At 37.8% G+C, this 19413-nt stretch overlaps 2 protein-coding genes and 1 long non-coding RNA gene across 9 annotated transcripts in view; 1 reads left to right on the forward strand and 2 right to left on the reverse strand.

Moving 5' to 3' along the window:
- macrod1 (mono-ADP ribosylhydrolase 1) overlaps nucleotides 1-10628 on the reverse strand; it is a 61063-nt gene extending 50435 nt beyond the window's left edge. The window contains exons 1-3 of the mRNA XM_079630798.1: nucleotides 9991-10628; nucleotides 9431-9523; nucleotides 9110-9220 (exon numbers count right to left, since the gene is read on the reverse strand). Of these exons, the coding sequence (XP_079486924.1) occupies nucleotides 9110-9220; nucleotides 9431-9523; nucleotides 9991-10408 (622 nt within the window). The 5' untranslated portion in view covers nucleotides 10409-10628. The remainder of the gene's footprint in view (nucleotides 1-9109; nucleotides 9221-9430; nucleotides 9524-9990) is intronic.
- Nucleotides 10629-11685: 1057 nt separating this feature from the next.
- fermt3b (FERM domain containing kindlin 3b) lies at nucleotides 11686-18152 on the forward strand. Of its 4 annotated transcripts, none has more exons than XM_079630795.1 (15): nucleotides 11686-11820; nucleotides 12576-12703; nucleotides 13637-13870; nucleotides 13971-14087; nucleotides 14455-14626; nucleotides 14712-14814; nucleotides 14898-15005; nucleotides 15127-15255; nucleotides 15376-15422; nucleotides 15521-15645; nucleotides 16057-16163; nucleotides 16688-16903; nucleotides 17064-17188; nucleotides 17339-17480; nucleotides 17620-18152. In XM_079630795.1, the coding sequence occupies exons 2-15, from the start codon at nucleotides 12580-12582 to the stop codon at nucleotides 17797-17799; spliced, it is 1929 nt and encodes a 642-aa protein (XP_079486921.1). In that variant the 5' UTR covers nucleotides 11686-11820; nucleotides 12576-12579; the 3' UTR covers nucleotides 17800-18152. The 4 variants fall into 4 exon arrangements, with proteins under 4 accessions (XP_079486921.1, XP_079486923.1, XP_079486920.1 ...); XM_079630797.1 differs by having other exon boundaries at nucleotides 14458-14626; nucleotides 17620-18151; XM_079630794.1 differs by having other exon boundaries at nucleotides 11688-11820; nucleotides 12579-12703.
- LOC307008165 lies at nucleotides 13867-19040 on the reverse strand. Of its 4 annotated transcripts, none has more exons than XR_013799767.1 (4): nucleotides 18860-19040; nucleotides 17045-17202; nucleotides 14557-14632; nucleotides 13867-14006 (listed from the first exon to the last, which is right to left on the reverse strand). It is a non-coding gene; the product is annotated as an uncharacterized lncRNA (long non-coding RNA). The 4 variants fall into 4 exon arrangements; XR_013799768.1 differs by lacking the exon at nucleotides 18860-19040 and adding an exon at nucleotides 18327-18343; XR_013799769.1 differs by lacking the exons at nucleotides 17045-17202; nucleotides 18860-19040 and adding an exon at nucleotides 16675-16787.
- Between the last annotated feature and the right edge of the window lie 373 nt (nucleotides 19041-19413).

Raw genomic sequence — 19413 nt, forward strand, 5'->3', positions numbered from 1 at the left:
ACAAAAAGCAATAAAAATCCATCCCATTTCTTTCTTCTTTTTTTTCCATTTTTGAGAAATTAAATAAAAACTCTTAGTTCCAATTTAATCTATACAGCATGGCGTCACTCTTATCTGGGATCGTTTCTGTATCTGTGTCTGGAATATCAGTCATCTGACTCAGAATACTGACACTTGTACTTAATTCCCAGCAGAATATGAATAAACAGAGGGCAAAAGCAATTTCTTACATGAGCAAACATGGTGCAGCTTCACAATCTTCATTAAACAACACTGTTGATTCTTTTTCGCGGTTATGATCCTACAATAATGAAAAAATATATATTCTTTTCGTTTTCTTTTCAGTCATTTAACCGACAAGGGCATGTGTTTTTTCTCACAAACTCAATCACAATACACTATTCACAATGTAATGCATCTTAATAAACCAATACAGGACAGTATATCCTCTCCCACTAACTAGATGGATGGGTGGATTGACAGAGCGATGGATGGCTAGTGGCGTAAAAAGGATGTTTATCCCTCCCTCCACCCCTGCTCTCGGAAGGACAGTTCTTAAGTGCTTGTGGATTTTATGTTTACGGTGTTTTATAGGGCAGATCCAGGAGCCAAGAGCTGTAAAATGTTGTGAGAGGGAGGAGAGAGAGGACAGGGGGTGGAGGCAATGTTATTGTAAATCCAATCTTTATTGAGAACAACAGACAAACAGTCCTCCCCACTCCAGCCCAACTCTCCATCACTCTCTCTATTGACTGATGAGTTCTCAAAGTTCCTGTGCGTTCGTACGTTTTTGCTCAGTTCAACTGGTGTTTAAATCTAACTTTCATAACAGTCTAGCACAGACACGGGAGAACTACGACCCTCAACGTGGTTTAATTCAGCCCACAGGTCAATTACCGGTATCCTGAAATTGTTTCGTAATTCGATATAGCTCAGTAGCACCCAACGAGCCTCCCCAAGCGTTTAACATGGTCAGGGTTGCCAGATTGCCATCCACACCAAAACATTTAATCAGAGCTTTAAACCTGCGCAATTTGTCAACATTCAGCGCAATATTTGACTCAATTTGCCCGGCAACCATGAACATGTTCTCTCTCTCTCTCACTTTCCATTGCGAAAGGTGCTACCAAACATCTAACTGCATGTTGGAGATTATCGACCTCCAGAGCTATTTTCTGTTCAAAGGAAAGTCACTGCTTGGTGCTACTTCCATCTCGGTGATAAACTTTAATAAAATACAGATCTGTTTCCCAACCCTGATCCTGTAGTACCTCCAACATTCTGCACAATTTGGATGTCTCCCTAATCAAACACAACTGATTAAATTCATCTGCTCTTTAGTAAAGACTCCAAGACCAGAAATGGTTACTACATTAAACTTTACATGAACAAATTCAAAAACAAAATCAAATAATGAACTGAGTGGCACAATCAGTCACAGATACACTTCAGGAAATTGTAGCTTTAAGAATACAGGAACAAATCGAGAACATTGTATCTCAAAGGTAATTTTATTCATGTATGTGGGCCATGTGCCAAAAATCTTGCCCACCCCTGGTCTAGCAGCCTCCACAGATGAAGGGCTAAAGATAAACGGATTAGAAATAATCACTGCACTGTAACATTTGTTTGGTGACTATTTTAAAGGCATGATCATTTAATAGTATACACTATAATAATACAGGTAAGAGTGGATTTCTTTGAACAGTACATGCATAATTTTTTTCACATTTATGTGCTACTGGACTGGACACCAAAAATGTACTAAAAGTTACTATGAAATCTAAACTTGCTCTTCTTATCCACCTTATCTTGCAATGTGGAAGTAAGCAATTGTCTGTGAATCAGTGAGACTCATTAGGCATTATAGGTAAAGAAGAATACCAAAGTTCAGTGAACAGTACAAGCTACAAGCAGTGTGTTAAAAATTACGACAATACATTAAAACAATATGGTAAGAAATATTAGTTTGCAATATCAAGCACCATAACAAGTGGTTTTCTACAGACACAAAATAACTAGAGGTAATAACGTGCTCCTCATCTGAAACTACTTTTTTTTTCTTCTTTTTTTTCCGGTTCATGTCACCAAAGCCCTCTTATTTTTCAACCTGTCATACAGCAACAACTTCTCAAATCCCAATAGGTAAAATCAGGCGCCTCTCTTTTTTCCATTTCACTCAGAAATGTCACAATAAGTTGTAAATGCCATTTAAAGTTGACTTCAAAAAACACCAATTAGGTTATATTATACCTGCTAAAGCAACATGCTATAAAAAACATACCAGATACAAAAAGTATGTGCTTTCACTCAATTGGGTACTTTGGTGAGTGAGATGCATACTTAGCAGTCCTGAGAAGTTCATTCCAACCTCCAAATTAATGACCACTGGACAGTCTGTTAATCCTCACGCTTTTACACCGAGACCTACGGCCAGCCGATCAATGTGTCAACTGGGAGAGATGAATCAATGCCCTGTCAGACAAACTCCTCTCTCTCTCTTCATGCTCACTCTTAGTCCTTTGCCTTTTCAGCTTCTTTTTCTCCTCGCCCACTTCCTTTCTTTCTACTCATGCATTGCATACCTGTTTAAATGAGCTCCATTAGGCCATCTAGCAGCAAGCGCAAGTCCTATGTGGCAATATGATTGCTAAAACATTAACCAGTCATTGCTTTGCTTTATGGCAGCTTAGAGGTGATGATGGAGAAATAATAAACCTGAGCACTCTACTAACCCTGTATGAATATGCTAATGTCAATATGTTAAATATCTGGAATATGCTGACTCTAATAGCTGTAGATTAATTATGAAATTGTTTCGTTTCCTGACCTACAATGGACCCTATTCAGGTTAGACGGCATATTTATTTGAACACGAATGAAAACAGGGCTGTGAGGGATAGATGTACAGTCCTTATATCTTAGCTCCATCTAATTTTACAGTCAATCTTTCGTAACGATGTACTTCAGTGTTGAACAACTGACACCAAGGTACACATTACAACAGTGCAACCCACTGTAAATCTGTCCCTCACAACCTTGTTTCCTTTGTGCAAAATTAAATATGGCTACTCTGACTAAAGTTTGGAGGTAGAGCTTTACTAAGATGAAACAAATGGTGTTTTTCATGGGCGTAGAATACGCAAGGGCCGTAAATTCGTCCCACACAAATTTTTCGGGCCAATGTGAATAGATCTAGATTCAATTCAGAGTCAAGATAGTCTATGCATGACCAGACGTTTTATTCTCATCTAAAATGTGGCTATGTAAACATTATGGAGGGCAAAAACACTCTTGTGTAATGTCTTCAATCTTCTTTGTCTTCAATCTCTTGACTCAAAACCAAGATGGCCGACTGAGCTGCAGACGTGTTTGTTACTGTCCGTGTAATTATCTTGCACATGCATTGTTACTTTACTTTTGTTCAGTTATTTTATTTATTTTTTTGCCTCATCTATTCCTTATTCTTTTTGTCCTTTACTTCAACTATATTTACGCACTAAACAGTCGATCTCATCCTACTTTGTCCTACCTGTGTCTGTCAGCAATATTGTTTCTGGGAGTCGATCTGTGCCAGTGGATCTTTGCTAGCAACATTGGTCTGGACTGCTCTTAACATCGAATGAGTCAACGGCTGTTGACATCGGCCCGCACGAGCTTGTTTTCCAGCTAGCTGGGGCCTTTGTTTACATTGCACTTTCAGAACTGGAGGCTGCTAGCCCCGTTTCACACTGCTACTGGTATTTGGCGTAAGGAATATACCCGTATCAGAGGACGTCTGGATCACATCACCAACCTCTGAACCAAGTGAACGTGCCGTGAGTAAGCATCCCACTTCATGATTTATCTGCTGACAGTGTTTCGATCATCCAAGCGGCGGGTTGGGCCTGGGTCCTCTAGGCCATCTACGGTCTCATTGGATTGATAGACTGTTGTTCTCAAACTTGCACAAACGTGTTTCATTCTGTGAACATTGATCACTCATTGATCTGGACTGCTCATAACATCTCTCGAATTAACGGCTGTTGACATTGGCCAGCACGAGCTAGCATTGGAGCTAGCTTGTCCTTTGGCTAGCTGGGGATATTTGTACGATCTGGCTCTGTTTCATTTTATCTTCGCCTCAGACTGACCGTACCCGCTATTTTGATTTTTACAATACGGTCATCATCCACAGCCATCAGGCTTATTTTGCATTGGACTTCACTGTATTTCTGTACATCTGACTTTTTATTCTACAACGTATACCAATGCTGTGCAGTGTTGTGTTTCATTAAATTGGGTCATGTATTTTTCCTGTTATCTATTTTAGTAACTCACGTTAGTCTAGTTTTTACCTAAGTTTTTAAGTTGGAAATTTATTTTTAGTAGAAAAAAAAAACTACTAAAGTTTTTATTTATTTTTATTTTTTTATTTTTTATTTTATTTTTTTTTTATGAGCAATATGAGCCGTTTACGCTCACTGGAGTTAGCTTGTATTGTTTTGTTATACTGTAACCCTTTTAGTTTAGCCCAACATACTTCATTCTACCCCTTCACCCCTCCCCCCACTTTTTCAAAAACCCTGACTGACCCACTTATTCATAGAGATGACAACTCCTTCCTCATCACCCAATGGTTAGGTCTACCATCTCAGCACATTTATTTTATAATACCCTTGTCTACACATAGTGCTTTTAACATCCTATACTCTTCCAAGTTGTTCCCCCTGCCTATTTATGGCACTAGGCACCCAATTTTTAACAGCTTTTGTCGTATATTAATTCTATTTTTACTTAGTTCTTCTGGTGATATTGAATCTAACCCTGGACCGTCAGTCAACACAGCTGTTCATATCCCTAATGGGTTTTCTTATGCAGATTTCTGCAACCGTAAAAATCTTGGATTCATGCACATTAACATTAGAAGTCTCCTTCCTAAATTAGATTTACTTACTGCCCTTGTACACGCAGCCAATCCTGAAATACTAGCCGTCTCAGAGTCTTGGCTTAGAAACACCATCAAAGACTCAGATGTATCTATCCCTAATTATAATATCTACCGGCAAGATAGGTCATCGAAAGGAGGCGGAGTTATGCTATACTGTAGGAAGCATTTACAATGCACTGTCATTTTATCCAAGTCCATTCCAAAAAAATTTGAACTTCTAATGTTAAAAATTTGTGTTTCTAACAATAAATCTTTCACCGTAGCAGTCTGTTACAGACCCCCCTCCGCTCCTAGATGTGCGCTTGATTCCATCTGCGAATTAATTGCTCCTCATCTATCCTCAGAGTTTCTACTGTTAGGTGATTTGAATTACGACATGCTTAACCCTACAAACAATTTATTATCTAAGCTCGATGCCCTAAACCTTATGCAGATAATCAAAGAACCCACTAGATACAACCTGAAATCGGCAGACAAAGGCACTCTCATTGATATCGCCCTAACTAATCTACCCACTAAATTCTCGTCCGCTGTTTTTAGTCAGGACATTAGTGACCATTGCCTTATTGCATGCATGCACAATGGATCAGCCATTAAAAGTCCTCCCCTTATCTTATTCAAACGCTCCCTAAATCATTTTAGTGAGCAAGCTTTTTTATTTGATTTAGCTCAAGTGTCCTGGAAGAACATTGAACTTATCCCTACCGTGGAGGATGCCTGGTTCTTTTTTAAAAACGCCTTTCTTGCCTGCTTAAACAAACATGCACCACTCAAAAAATTTAGAACTAAGCTTAGATACAGTCCTTGGTATACTCCAGACCTAACAAACCTAAGCCAACACAAAAACACCTTGTGGCGTGCCGCATTAGCGTCGAAACATCCCCATGACATGCAATTATTTAGGGAAGCAAGAAACCAGTACACACAGGCAGTTAGAAACGCTAAATCTAGTTTTTTCAAACAAAAATTATCTTCCTGTGGTACAAACAATAAAAAATTCTGGGACACAATAAAGTCTATGGAAGGTAATAACACTTCTGCCCAGCTGCCCACCGCTTTAAGATTTGAAAACACTGTCACCACTAAAAAGTCAGACATTATAGAGAACTTTAACAAACACTTTGTAAGAGCTGGACACGCTTTCCATCTGGCACCTTCTGTCACAGCTATAAACCCACCACAGCCCATAGCTCCCCCAGTCAGTCTGCCACTCTTTTCTTTTGCCCACATCCAGATAGTTGATGTTTTGACGGAATTACAAAATCTCGTTCCATCCAAATCAGCTGGACTGGACAATTTAGACCCCTTATTTTTAAAATTGGCTGCTCCTGTTATTGCTACACCCATAACTGCCATTTTTAATCTCTCTCTTGACACTTCTTATATCCCGAAGACTGGAAAGTTGCTGCTGTAATCCCTATTTTCAAAGGGGGAGACAATTTAGACCCCAATTGCTACAGACCAATTTCTATTCTACCCTGTCTTTCTAAGGTTTTTGAACACCTGGTAAACAAACAGATCACTAACTATTTTGAATCTAACCATAGCCTATCCGATATGCAATCGGGCTTCCGAGCTGGTCGAGGGTGCACCTCAGCCACACTCAAAGTCATAAATGACATCATATCTGCTATCGACCGCAAACATTACTGTGCAGCTGTTTTTATAGACCTGGCCAAAGCTTTTGACTCCGTTAATCATACCATTCTTATTGGTAGGTTAAAGAGTCTGGGTCTTTCAAATCACTGCCTTGCCTGGTTCACTAATTACTTCTTAGATAGATTCCAGTGTGTCAAATCTGAGGGCTTGTTATCTAGCCCACTGGCTGTCTCTACGGGGGTGCCACAAGGCTCAATTCTGGGCCCCATACTCTTTTCCGCCTACATTAACGACGTGGCCCTGGCCGCAGGTGACTCTTTGATACATCTATATGCAGATGACACTATTCTCTACACCTTCGGCCCATCTATGAACACTGTACTAAACAACCTTCAAGCAAGTTTCAATAGCATACAAAATTCATTCCGCGGACTTCAACTACTTTTAAACCCTAGTAAAACCAAATGCATGATTTTCAATCGATCTCTCTCTGCACCTTCATACACAAATCAAATTTCTACTTTGGACGGTTTTGTTTTGGAGATTGTTGACACTTATAAATACCTAGGTATTTGGTTAGACTCTTCTCTCTCTTTCCATACCCATATCAACAAACTCCAGTCTAAAATCAAATCCAGGATCAGTTTTCTTTTTCGTAACAGAGCTTCTTTCACCCTCCCTGCTAAACATGCTCTTGTGAATATGACTATTCTTCCCATCTTAGACTTTGGTGACGTGGTCTACAGATCTGCTTCTAACACTCTACTTAGAAAGTTGGATGTACTATACCACTGTGCTATACGCTTTGCCACCAACGCCCCATTTAGCACTCACCATTGTAATCTCTACACACTCATTGGTTGGCCTTCCCTTCACATCCGACGTCAAAGACACTGGTTCTACTTCATATACAAAATTATTTTAGGCAAAGGCCCTACCTACTTGAGAAACTTAATTTCGGTTGCTTCTCCTTCTCGCAATCTACGCTCAAGTAGGTTCATCTCATTAACCACTACCAATGCCCGCACTTCCTTTGGCCGTTTTTCTTTTCAGTTTTCTGCCGCCAATGATTGGAACGAACTCCAAAAAACTTTAAGGCTTGAATCTATTGTTCCGTTATCCACTTTCAAACGATTGATAATTAACCTACTGTCACACCATTGTTCATGTTAGCATTATCATTTTCCTCCTGTGTAAACTAGAGCAATTATTATTTATCATTTTCTCTCTCTGTACTGTTACTTGTTAATAATGCAAACTGCACTTTACTTTCATATAGTTTATTTACCTAGTACGTTCTTAAGCACTGATTCCTATAGGAATTGTCTAGTTATTGTATTTTGATTTATTGTTGTATGATGTGCTTCAACTGAACACTTGTTTGTAACCTGTACTACATTGTCTTGTCTTTTATGTGTAACTTATTGTTGTCTGCACTATGACGCTTTATCTTGGCCAGGTCGCCGTTTTTAATGAGAATGAGTCCTCTATGTGCCTACCTGGTTAAATAAAGGTTAAATAAAAATAAAAAAATGTATGTTTCATTCATACTGGAAGCCGGCTTTCTCACAGAAAGCCCAAAAGTGACTCGTAGAATTAATAACTTGTGGCGTCCCAGGAAATCATTTATATGAGGAAAAATTCTGTGATCATTTTTTTTTTTACATTGTATAAAATCCATGATGACTTAATGCACAAGTGTTTGTATTATACGAAACCAATCATAACATTTTTAAATATAGGAAAAAATATTATAGAATAGAAATATATGGTTAATGCTCAGCAGTGTATTTGATTTCTTAGCCAATTAATAGCAAGAGATAAGAAAAAATTAAACCTGTCAATTAGACAATTGTCAGGAAAAAAACCTGGTAATGCACTTGGCATTTCTGTTTCCCTCACTTCTGAAAGGATGGCTACGCCCCTGGTGTTTTTAGTCTGTCATCATAGTGCTTGACTTGTCTCTTTAGCTATTTAAAGGATGCAAATGTGAAAAGCTTGAAAGCTCCTGAAAGTCATTTAACTGCCAAGAACACACAAGCAAATGCAGATGAATGTTCTAAAACTCTCAGGTGTGTCTACAAAGGGACTGACTGGATCCCAGAGACAGAAAGTAAGCTCTACCTCCACATGAGCTCTACTGATGAGGACCGCTGACAATTACTGTTCAACTTTAATAAAATAGTAGGCTACTGGAAAAAGAGTGACACGGCTGAAGAGAGGGTTTTTGTTGTTGTTCTCTTTAAAAGCATTGAATGCGTTTGCTCTCTAAACTCAAATGGACATTTAGTGCTGCCAACTGAGAAAGGCAAAGGCTCACTGCCTTAATATATATAGAGCAGAGTTCATTTCAGACAAAACAGGGCCACAAACATTCAAGCTCAACTATGCTAAAACTTCCTGCAGATTGTTTTTTTTTTAACAAAAATTAAAAAAAAAAAAACTTTTAACAATAAACTGCTGAATCTATTTTAAGTTTATGATGTATGGCCAGGCACACACGCTTTTGGGAAACGATAAAATTGTTTGTCAGACAATGTAGGTAAATGTATATGATTTTTCCTGTGCTTCGACTCTCACCTGCGTTGGCAATCGAGTCGATCTCCAGTTTTGTGATGTCACCACTGAAGAGGGATATTTTCTTATTCAACTCTTCATTGACTTGGTACTGAGGCTTACAAGAGGAGTCACCTAAGAGGAAGCAAACAGCAATGTTAACAATATCAACTGTTTTACACAAAAAAAACAACCTCAATGTAGTCTACATCCAATAAAACAATATATTCATGTCTTTATCCTTACAACACTTACTGGACTACAAACAGATCAAATTGTACTCGGATCAAAACAAAGAGATTCACTTTTGCTATAATGATTATACATGATGAGTGTTTTGTTCACCTGATGGACTCCAGACAGGAATCTTCTCCAGAGGAATGAAGTCAACCCTGTACATTTCCCTCCTCTTCTCCTTACCCATTGAGCAAAGCTTATCTACCAAATAGAAATAATTTAAACCAAATCATACCAAAATAAATGAAAACCAAAAATGATAATTTTATTCAGAAATTCATAACTACACTATTAATAACTAGATGAGTAAAGTTTGTAAACAAACTTTGATATTGGAAGCCTTCTGAAAGTTAGATAGATAGATGGATAGATAGATAGATGGATGGATGGATGGATGGATGGATGGATGGATGGATGGATGGATGGATGGATGGATGGATAGATAGATAGATGGATAGATAATTAGATAGATAGAGTTAATGTAATAAATGCGAGTCATTATCGCAAATTAGACCCCGTCAGAAGATGGCGTTATTATTTTAATTAGGTTAGTTCAATTATATGTCTTTCTGGTTCTATTTTAATGAAGGTAAACAGAGACGGGTGGACGAGTGTCTGACATCAGCACACTGTAGGGAGAGACCATAGACAGTATGGGAGAGACTCACTCTTTGCCTCTTTCCAGTCACTGTTCTCCGAGTCCAGGTTCAGGCCTGGCCGCGCGCTCATAGCGTGCAGCGTGCTCGTGCGCAGAGACGCAAGCAACGCAGCCGAGACCCCCACGGTGCCTAGGACAACCATGCCGGAGCGAAGTGGCTTAACGGCCCCACCACTCAGCCAGTGGAGAGACTTTGAGGTTGTGGAAACCTTCTCCCACCTGCTTGCTTTACGTAAGACCCCCCGGGAGGGCAGCGCTTTGATACTTGCAGACCCTCTGCCTTCGCTGCAGAGTGCATGAAAGGAGCGATGTGCAAGCCTGCTGATGAAATTGAGATGACTCGGCCATCTGTTTTCAGTGCCGGATATGAACCCAACACTTTTAGAGAGTGAAACACGAGCAGCAAGTTTTGACATCTGAAACGCCATGGTCTGGTCTATCTTGACAGTTGACAGCTGGCAAATTTAATGTTTAAAGCCCGAATGACTCCCGTCTGCGCCTCGATTTTATCCTTGTTTCGATTTGAAGACAGTTGTAAGAAAGAGTTTATAAAGTAAGAAGTGAAATTGAAAGTCAACTGTCTGGTACAATAAAAGCAAATGGGACTATACCAATATGTAGGGGTCCATGAGTTAATTCAACCACTTCTCGGTATTTGGATTGTCCCGGATCAACATCATTGATCATTTACTGACATCTAGCGGCAAGACGCTGTAAGCGCAATATTTAGATCAATGTTGGAAACAGTTGTGCTGCTTTGTTTAAAAAAAAATTTTTGGAACCTGTGATACATAACAAGTTAAAAAGAACAGCATTTATTCAAAATATTAATATTTTCTAACAAATATAAATCTTTACAATCACTTTTTATTAATTTAACCTTGCTGAATAAAAGTATATCTTTCTTTCAAAAAATACTGTTCTTTTCAACGTTTAATTCATCAAAGAATCCTGAAAAAAGTATCACAGGTTATTGATAATAAATCAGCATATTAGAATGATTTCAAAAGGATCATGTGACACTGAAGACTGAAGTAATGGCTGATGAAAATTCAGCTTTGCATCACATAAATAAATTACATTTAATATATATATATATATATATATATATATATATATATATATATATATATATATATATATATGTATATATATTCAAATAGAAAACCATTATTTAAAATTGTAATAATATTTCACAATATTACTGTTTTTTTCTGTATTTTTTATTTTAAAAAAGCAGGCTTAATAAGGATTTATTAGATACTTCTTTAAAAAACATAAAAAATAGTAAAGTTTCCAAACTTTTGACTGTACTATGTGTGTGTGTGTGTGTGTGTGTGTGTAGCCTATACAAGTGAGGTAATAAAAAAACAGATTCAATTGAAGTGGAACTATAGCATTGAAATGTCATTTTTACATACCCCATTCGCCTTTTTTCAATATAGGGCAAATTAAACACTAAAAAACTGTTTAATTTTGTTTCAACTGATGACCATTAGGGAGATCCAAAATATATGAACTTTATGTGAACATTCATAGGGGTGCTTATTTTGTGTGCGTGCGTGCGTGCGTGCGTGCGGGGTGTGTGTGTGTGTGTGTGTGTGTGTGCGTGCGGTGTGTGTGTGTGTAGTTCCGTTATACGGAAGCTGAGAAAAGAGGAACACCCTTTTTCGTCAGCTCTGACATACCCTGACAAAACCACAAATGATTTTTCACAGCAGAAGGGTCTTGCCCATATGAGTGTGTGTTTGTCAGTGTATCTCATGAAGGGACCTACCAGCTTTTAATTGGCTGAACAAGACGAAGACTCTATCTGCAAATCCAGAGCACAACAGAAAAGGTAACAAAATGATTATTCAATATTTGACTCATATTTTGAGCTAATAAAAGTGAGTATTTTAAACCGACAACAGTAAGACATTTCTGTAGTCACTTCATTTCAGATCATTAACAAACAAGTAATCATTTAAAAATATGAATAGTAATTTAACAGGATGAATATGATAATTTATAGTATAATACAGTATAAAACTGATTACATGACACAATTGATATACCCGACTAAGCATGTTGAATTTGAATTTCTTTATTAATTTATTTTAACATAGAGTTTAAAAGACATTTATGTTACAAATAAAGTTGAGCCGTTAAATCCGCCACATATGTGTCGAACTTGAGTTTGGGTCTATTTCAGTTTTCAGTTTCAGTAAACTATATTCAAATTTATCACACACACACCCACACACAGACCAATACCATACACCAACACACCTAACATCTAGTTGTGGATTAGATGCTTGATTAAAAGAGGAAATGTGGTTCCATGTGAACTGGGTGTAAAAGGGAAGTATCGACCACAGTAAACATAACTTGGAGCAAAATAGCATGATTACACTCACAAGGTATGAAGCATGCGCCGGTGATGTGTCCATTACCATCAGTATGATGCTAACCATGTGATGTATCTGCTCATCATGCCTTTTAAAGTTCACATTTTTGTCTATGCTCAACATCAAAATAATATAATGTACTGTACAGAATAGGTTGTGTGTAATCAAACCTAATTGGTTCCTGCTTTTTTGGGTCTCTTGGCAGCAGAATGGCAGCGTGGGACCTTACAGTCACAGTGGAGGATCTTGGACCTGATGCCCCACCTTTCAAAATCAGTGTGACCTCTGACCTGCACATTGGCGGAGTTATTCTCAAATTAGTTGAGCAGACCAGTGAGTTATGTTCTAGATGCTTCAAAAATTGACTATTATATTTGTCAATAAAAAAGATACATATCATTCATTTTAGCTGTGCACTAATTCTGTGACAGCAGCTTTTGTGTTTACATTCTTACTAAAATATTATATTTCAAATAAATGCTGGTCTTTTGAACTTTATATTCATTGAAGATTCATGAAAACAAAATGTATTGTGGTTTCCACAAAAATATTAAGCAGCACATCTGTTTTCAGCATTGATAATAATCAGACATGTTATAAAAGTAATAATATTTAACAATGTCATTAACAATGATATTTCACAATAAATTACATTACTTCACAGGCATTAACTGTGATATTTCACAATATAATACCGTATTTAGACTTTTACTGTGAAAATAATACAGTAACCTGCAATTTACAGTCAAATAATTAACAGTGTGTGTATTGTCAACAGCACAACAACATTTTCCATTTTAGTAAATACCCATGTATAGAATTACCGGTACAGGTGAAACTTGAAAAATTAGAATATCGTGCAAAAGTTCATTTATTTCAGTAATTCAACTTAAAAGGTGAAACTAATTTATTATATAGACTCATTACATGCAAAGTGAGATATTTCAAGCCTTTATTTGTTATAATTTTGATGATTATGGCTTACAGCTTATGAAAAGCTGTATGCCTTTTCACAATATTCTAATTTTGAATTTGGAGTTTTCATAAACTGTAAGGCATAATCATAAAAAAATATAACAAATAAAGGCTTGAAATATCTCACTTTGCATGTAATGAGTCTATATAATAAATTAGTTTCACCTTTTAAGTTGAATTACTGAAATAAATGAACTTTTGCACAATATTAACATTTTTAGAGTTTCACCTGTATGTAGGGTTCCTCAATCTTTATTTACCTCGTGAGATGTTCTTGTGTCTTATTTCTAGATCAGATGAAGGACTGGTCCGATCATGCCCTGTGGTGGGAGCAGAAGCAGCAGTGGTTGCTGCGGACCGGCTGGACACTGGACAAATGTGGGGTCCACGCAGACGCTCGCCTGGTCTTCACTCCACAGCACAAGCCTCTGCGACTGGGCTTGCCAAACGGGGTGACTCTGAAGATGCGGGCCTGTTTCTCCAGTACTGTGTTTCGCACTGTCGTGGGCATCTGCAGGGTCCTCAGTAAGTGAGCTTGGATCCAATGTCCCCTCTGTAAGCAATCTGTCATCATTTTACCAAGTGTCAGGTGGCCATTTCCAAAATGAGTATTTCTCGCTTTCAGATATTCGTCACCCAGAGGAGCTCTCCTTGCTCCGTCCTGTTGAAGAGAAAAAGAAAAAGAAAGACAAAGATTCCTCAGAAGAGCTGTATGATCTTACAGATGTTCCTCTAACCGCAGGTCCACAAAATCACATATTCAATACGTTTTTGTTACACTATTACCAATCAAAAGTTTGGCTTAGGCAAGATTTTTAAAATGTTTTTCTTCACAACTTCTAATGTGGCAAGGCTGTATTTACTTGCATCAAAAATACAGTAAAACAGTAATAAAAAAGAACAGTATTTATTTAAAGTAGACATTTTTTAACATTATACACGTTTGATCAACTGAATGTGTCCTTGCTGAATAAAAGTACTAATTTAAATAAACAAAGGAAAACTTACTGACCCCAAACTGGAATGGCATAGGCCTAAATTTAGTAAGAATAATAAGTAGTTATCATTTAGTCAAAGTATTCTAGTTTAAAGTGGATTTTATCTTGACATAGGTTCTGTTCAAGCTCTGTACAATGGCATGCCGGCTCACTTTGCTGACTCTCCTAAGACTGAGGCGGTGTATAAAATGTTGTCTGTCAGTCTGCCCTCACCTGCTCCTGAAGCCATCGCTAAACTCTACCGGCCGGCCAGTGTGGTGGACAAAACACACATTCACACCAGGTACAGCTGAAAAACAAAGATACACATCCAAAAAATAATATTCCACATTTCGCCCTTAATATAAATGCTTCTCTGTTCCCCGGAGGTGGTTGGATTCATCTCGTTCACTAATGCAGCAGGGAATACTAGAGAATGACAGGCTATGGCTTCGTTTCAAATACTACACTTTCCATGATATGGATCCCAAGGTAGGACTTTGGTTACGATATACAATTTTTCTAAGAGCCATGAAACTGAAAGAAGTGGAAAATTGATTCTCTCTCTGTCATAGTATGATGTGGTGCGTTTGACGCAGTTGTATGAGCAAGCTCGCTGGGCGATTCTCTTGGAGGACATAGACTGTACAGAAGAGGAAATGATGCTGTTTGGAGCCCTGCAGGTACAACAGAAAAAAAATACTGCCATAAAATTGATGTTAGCATTAAAAGGAATAAACACAAAATCATTGGTGAGCAATAGCATTCTTACATCTACCTCTCTTTCTCCACTCTCTTATTCAGTACCACATAGGAAAACTGTCCTTGTCTCAGGACATGGTCTCTTCCTGTCAAGGGATGGATGACTTAGAGTCTGCCCTGAAATCCCTGGAGGTCAAGATGGTGGGAGACGGCAACAGCACAGACATACTGGTGAGAGACACTTAGAATAAATCCTTGTTACTTTAATAGAACAGCAACAAAGCGACATGGAGATGGAATGCAGAGAGGTACTAAGGCTGACATCAGTGAACGTCTGATTTACTTTCACAGGACAATATGACTGCTCCAGAGCTGAATGACTATTTGAAAATATTTCGGTGAGGCTCTGTCCTTTGGCTAAATCCTACTGTCAGTCCCATAAACATTTGACCTATGATTTTATGATGATATGAAACTATGATTTTCCACCCTGCAGGCCAAAGAGACTCACTCTAAAGGGTTACAAGCAGTACTGGTGCAACTTTCAGGACACATCAATCTCCTATTATAAAAGCAAAGAGGACCGCTATGGAGAACCCATGCAACAACTGAACCTGAAAGGTCATTTATTTATTATACATACAATAAAAACATTTTTTAGGGGGCACAACATAATTGCACTTTCGCTACCTGAGAAATAATGAAAGTGATTGTTTGAACTGAACATACTGCAGTAGAAAAAGGAAACAAAAAGTTGAGTAAACGTTAGTGAATCTCAATCTCATATATATAAATCCCCTGACCTCAAGTCTTGTGCAAAGAAAGAAGATTTAGCCTTAATTACTTTTGAGGTCATTGTGTCATCATGTGTAGTTTACTGTCAGTTGAGTCATTTCTGTGTGCAGCTCCCCACACCTTGCATGTACAACATGTGAATATGTTTTCACACCTCAGTGGGGGCTGAAACCTAAGCAGACGCACTCATCAGTGTAATGAGACTGTGTTAACTGAAACTAATCTGCATCTTCCCAGGCTGCGAGGTTGCCCCTGATGTCAGTGTAGCAGGCCAGAAGTTCTGTATCAAACTCCTCATTCCTGCACCAGAAGGCATGAATGAAATCTACGTGCGTTGTGAAAATGTACGTAGCTGTCGATAACATTGATCTGTATTCAAAACTTTGATAAGAAGCGTTTATGTTAACGTTTTGAAAGAAATCTCTTATGCTCACCAAGGCTGCATTTATTTGATCAAAAATACAGTAAAAACATTTTTATATATATATATGAATTTTAATATATTTTAAGATAAAAAATTCTGACAAAGCTGAGTTTTCAGCATCATTACTCCAGTCTTCGCCGTCACATGATTCTTCAGAAATCATTCTAATTTGCTGCTCAGGAAACATTTATTATTATCAATGTTGAAAAACTGTTGTGCTGCTTAATATTTTTGTGAAAGCCAAAAAGAACAGCATTTATTTGAAACAGACATTTTTTGTAACATTATAAATATATTTACTGTCCCTTTTGATCAATTTAATGCATCTTTGCTGACTAAAGCTATTTATTTTTCTTTTTACTTTTAAATGGTAGTCTACTTGCAGAGATTTAAACATTGTTTATTGAATTTCTTTTTTAATTCCCACCTACCCCACCCAATCAGGAGAAGCAGTATTCCCAATGGATGGCCGCCTGTAAGCTGGCGTCCAAAGGCCTGACGTTATTGGACAGCTCCTATCAGAGTGAAGTGAAGAACATCCAGACATTCCTTTCCATGCAGCGTTGCAATTCTGCAGCTCCCGCCGCACAAACTGACGACAGCATCAACACACACAGCCTCGTCTCACCAAGATACCATAAGAAATACAAGCCCAAACAGGTAGAATGACCATGAAAGGTGCTTGCCTGGCATTTTATGTTGTAAATGTACTGCAATATTTATTTCAGGTCATCTATTCAGCGTTTGTGTTACCTTTATCTATATATAAACTATAGCCTATATTAATTACCACAACCTCACCTCTTCTTGTTCTTTTCAGTTAACCCCTCGTATCCTGGAAGCCTTTCAGAATGTCGCCCAGCTTTCCTTGACATCTGCCATCTTGAGGTTTCTGCAGATCTGGCAAGCTCTGCCTGACTTTGGAATTTCCTACTTCATGATCAGGTGAATGGACTAACCTTGCAGGCACAAAAAAGATGGTCAGCTAATGAAGTACCCTTTAAACAAGCTTGTTGGATATTAATACAAATACTTTATATAATATAGAGATTTTATAAAAGTCTGATCCAGTTTCACAATCCAATAATTTCTCAGGTTTAAGGGCAGTCGTAAGGATGAAGTAATGGGCATCGCTAACAACCGTCTGATCCGGATAGACCTGGGAGTTGGAGATGTGGTGAAGACTTGGCGTTATAATAATATGAGACAGTGGAATGTTAATTGGGACATACGGCAGGTAGGTTTCAATAAAATGTATAATAAAAATAAGGGAAAAAATATGTGACACTGAAGAATGAAGTAGAGGTTCTCATATAATACACTGGCTTCACTTAGAAACTCAGTCTTTTAAATCAACACCTGTCTCTCTATTTAAGGTTGCAATTGAATTCGACGGAAACATTAACATAGCATTCAGCTGCGTGACCGCAGACTGTAAGGTTGTGCACGAGTACATCGGAGGATACATCTTCTTGTCTACTCGCTCACGACAGCAAAGCGACACACTGAACGAGGAGCTCTTCCACAAACTCACCGGCGGCCACGAGGCTCTCTGAGCACAAAGCAGCAACTTACAGAGAAGAACAATCTCTGAAGCTACAAATGGAGGAAACTGATAAGAATTCAGTATTCGCACTGCTTAGCAACTGTCCCTTTGTTTTACTTTTACCGATCAACATACAAGCATTAAAATTAAGAATGTTGTCTAACAGTGAAGCATGTTTTCATCTAATGGTTCTGTATAAATTATCACACTTATGACTGCCTAACAGGGAAATATAACTAAATTAATGATTTATAACTTTGTAACTATTTTAAAACTATCTAAAAACTATGAATTTTGTCGTAAAACATGGATCCGCATTTGTCATTATTAAAAGTGTGTCTGTATTTCTGCCATCTCATTTGAGTTACAGTTCAGGAAACCATTGTCTATCATTGTCTGTCTTATCAGGCAAAGTTCTGTTGGCCAGTGCAGCTGACAGCACACAATTTCTAATCTTTGTCCAACAAAGTTTCAGTTACTGTCACATGGCTATTTTTAAATAGTCTTCAGTGTCATGGGTGGAAGAGCTTAACTCACTCAGTTAACAAAGTGTCATCTCTCCATTGTCCAGTGAAGTTTCACAGCCTTGCTGATTCTCCATTAATCAGAAGTATGAAAAATGTAATGCATTGAAATATTGAGCATTAAGCATTATGGTAGGCCTACACTATTGTAGTCATTTTAACCATACAAAAATGTATGCAACAAACACATTTCTGAGCTTCTAGTACTAGTATTATAATTTTAACTCATTTTCAGACTGAAAAAAACCTTAACTTTACCAAAAATGTGGCAACATTTCTACATTATTTTGAGAGTTGAGGTTGTTTGCATTTCAATATGACAATTAACCCTTGTGATTTCCTAAGTCACTTCTGATAAAAGCATCTTCTAAATCACTAAACATCAAAGGAAACATGTAAAGGAAAGTATAATTAAGTAAAACAAGCTCTTCATCTATAGAAAAGAACAGCAATTTACCCTGCTACAGCATTTGTAATTGTGAGGAATAAGTAGTACCACTTGAAAGTATTAAACTTCCTCAAACTGGTTCCTGAAACAACACCCACCCACTGCTCAGATGTATGAGACTGTCCGGCTGTAAGTTTCCAGACTCGACTTGACCACAGTGATTCTCTTCACCTGATGGCGACACTCAGAAACACAAGTACGCAGCACGTGACGAGGAGGAAGACAGAGATAAGGCTGCAAAGGAAGCCACAAAAAGAGAATACATCGATGTGGCAGTTAACATCAGTAAGATGGAAATAAAGAGCATTATTAAACAGAGGTTGAAGAAAATGTGGCAAAAGCAATGGGAGGAAAAGAGGAAAGGACGGTGGTTTTATAAAATTCAGAGGAGAGTGAGAGAAATTAGATGTGCAGGAAGGAAAAGGAGAGAAGAGACAATTATATCTAGACTTAGATTTGGGCACACAGGATTAAACAGCACTTTATTTATAAATTATAATAGGTAAACATAACACCGGCAGATGTGAATACTGTGGGCAACAAGAGACAATAGAACACGTCATGGTACACTGTAAGAAATATGAGGTAAAAAGGTGGGAAATTATCCAAAACCTTAGAATGAAAAGAATACATTTTGATTTAATAGAAATTC

This window comes from Phoxinus phoxinus (genome assembly GCF_949152265.1).
Source record: "Phoxinus phoxinus genome assembly, chromosome: 12".
Classification (NCBI taxonomy): domain Eukaryota; kingdom Metazoa; phylum Chordata; class Actinopteri; order Cypriniformes; family Leuciscidae; genus Phoxinus; species Phoxinus phoxinus.

What these genes read in the sequence shown, in the direction of transcription:
- fermt3b (XM_079630795.1), top strand. Translation starts at nt 12,580, where the DNA reads ATGGCAGCGTGGGACCTTACAGTCACAGTGGAGGATCTTGGACCTGAT. An exon ending in TCCATGATATGGATCCCAAG is followed by an intron (nt 14,815 to 14,897) that starts GTAGGACTTTGG and finishes TCTCTGTCATAG; the next exon opens with TATGATGTGGTGCGTTTGAC. An exon ending in AGAAATACAAGCCCAAACAG is followed by an intron (nt 16,904 to 17,063) that starts GTAGAATGACCA and finishes TGTTCTTTTCAG; the next exon opens with TTAACCCCTCGTATCCTGGA.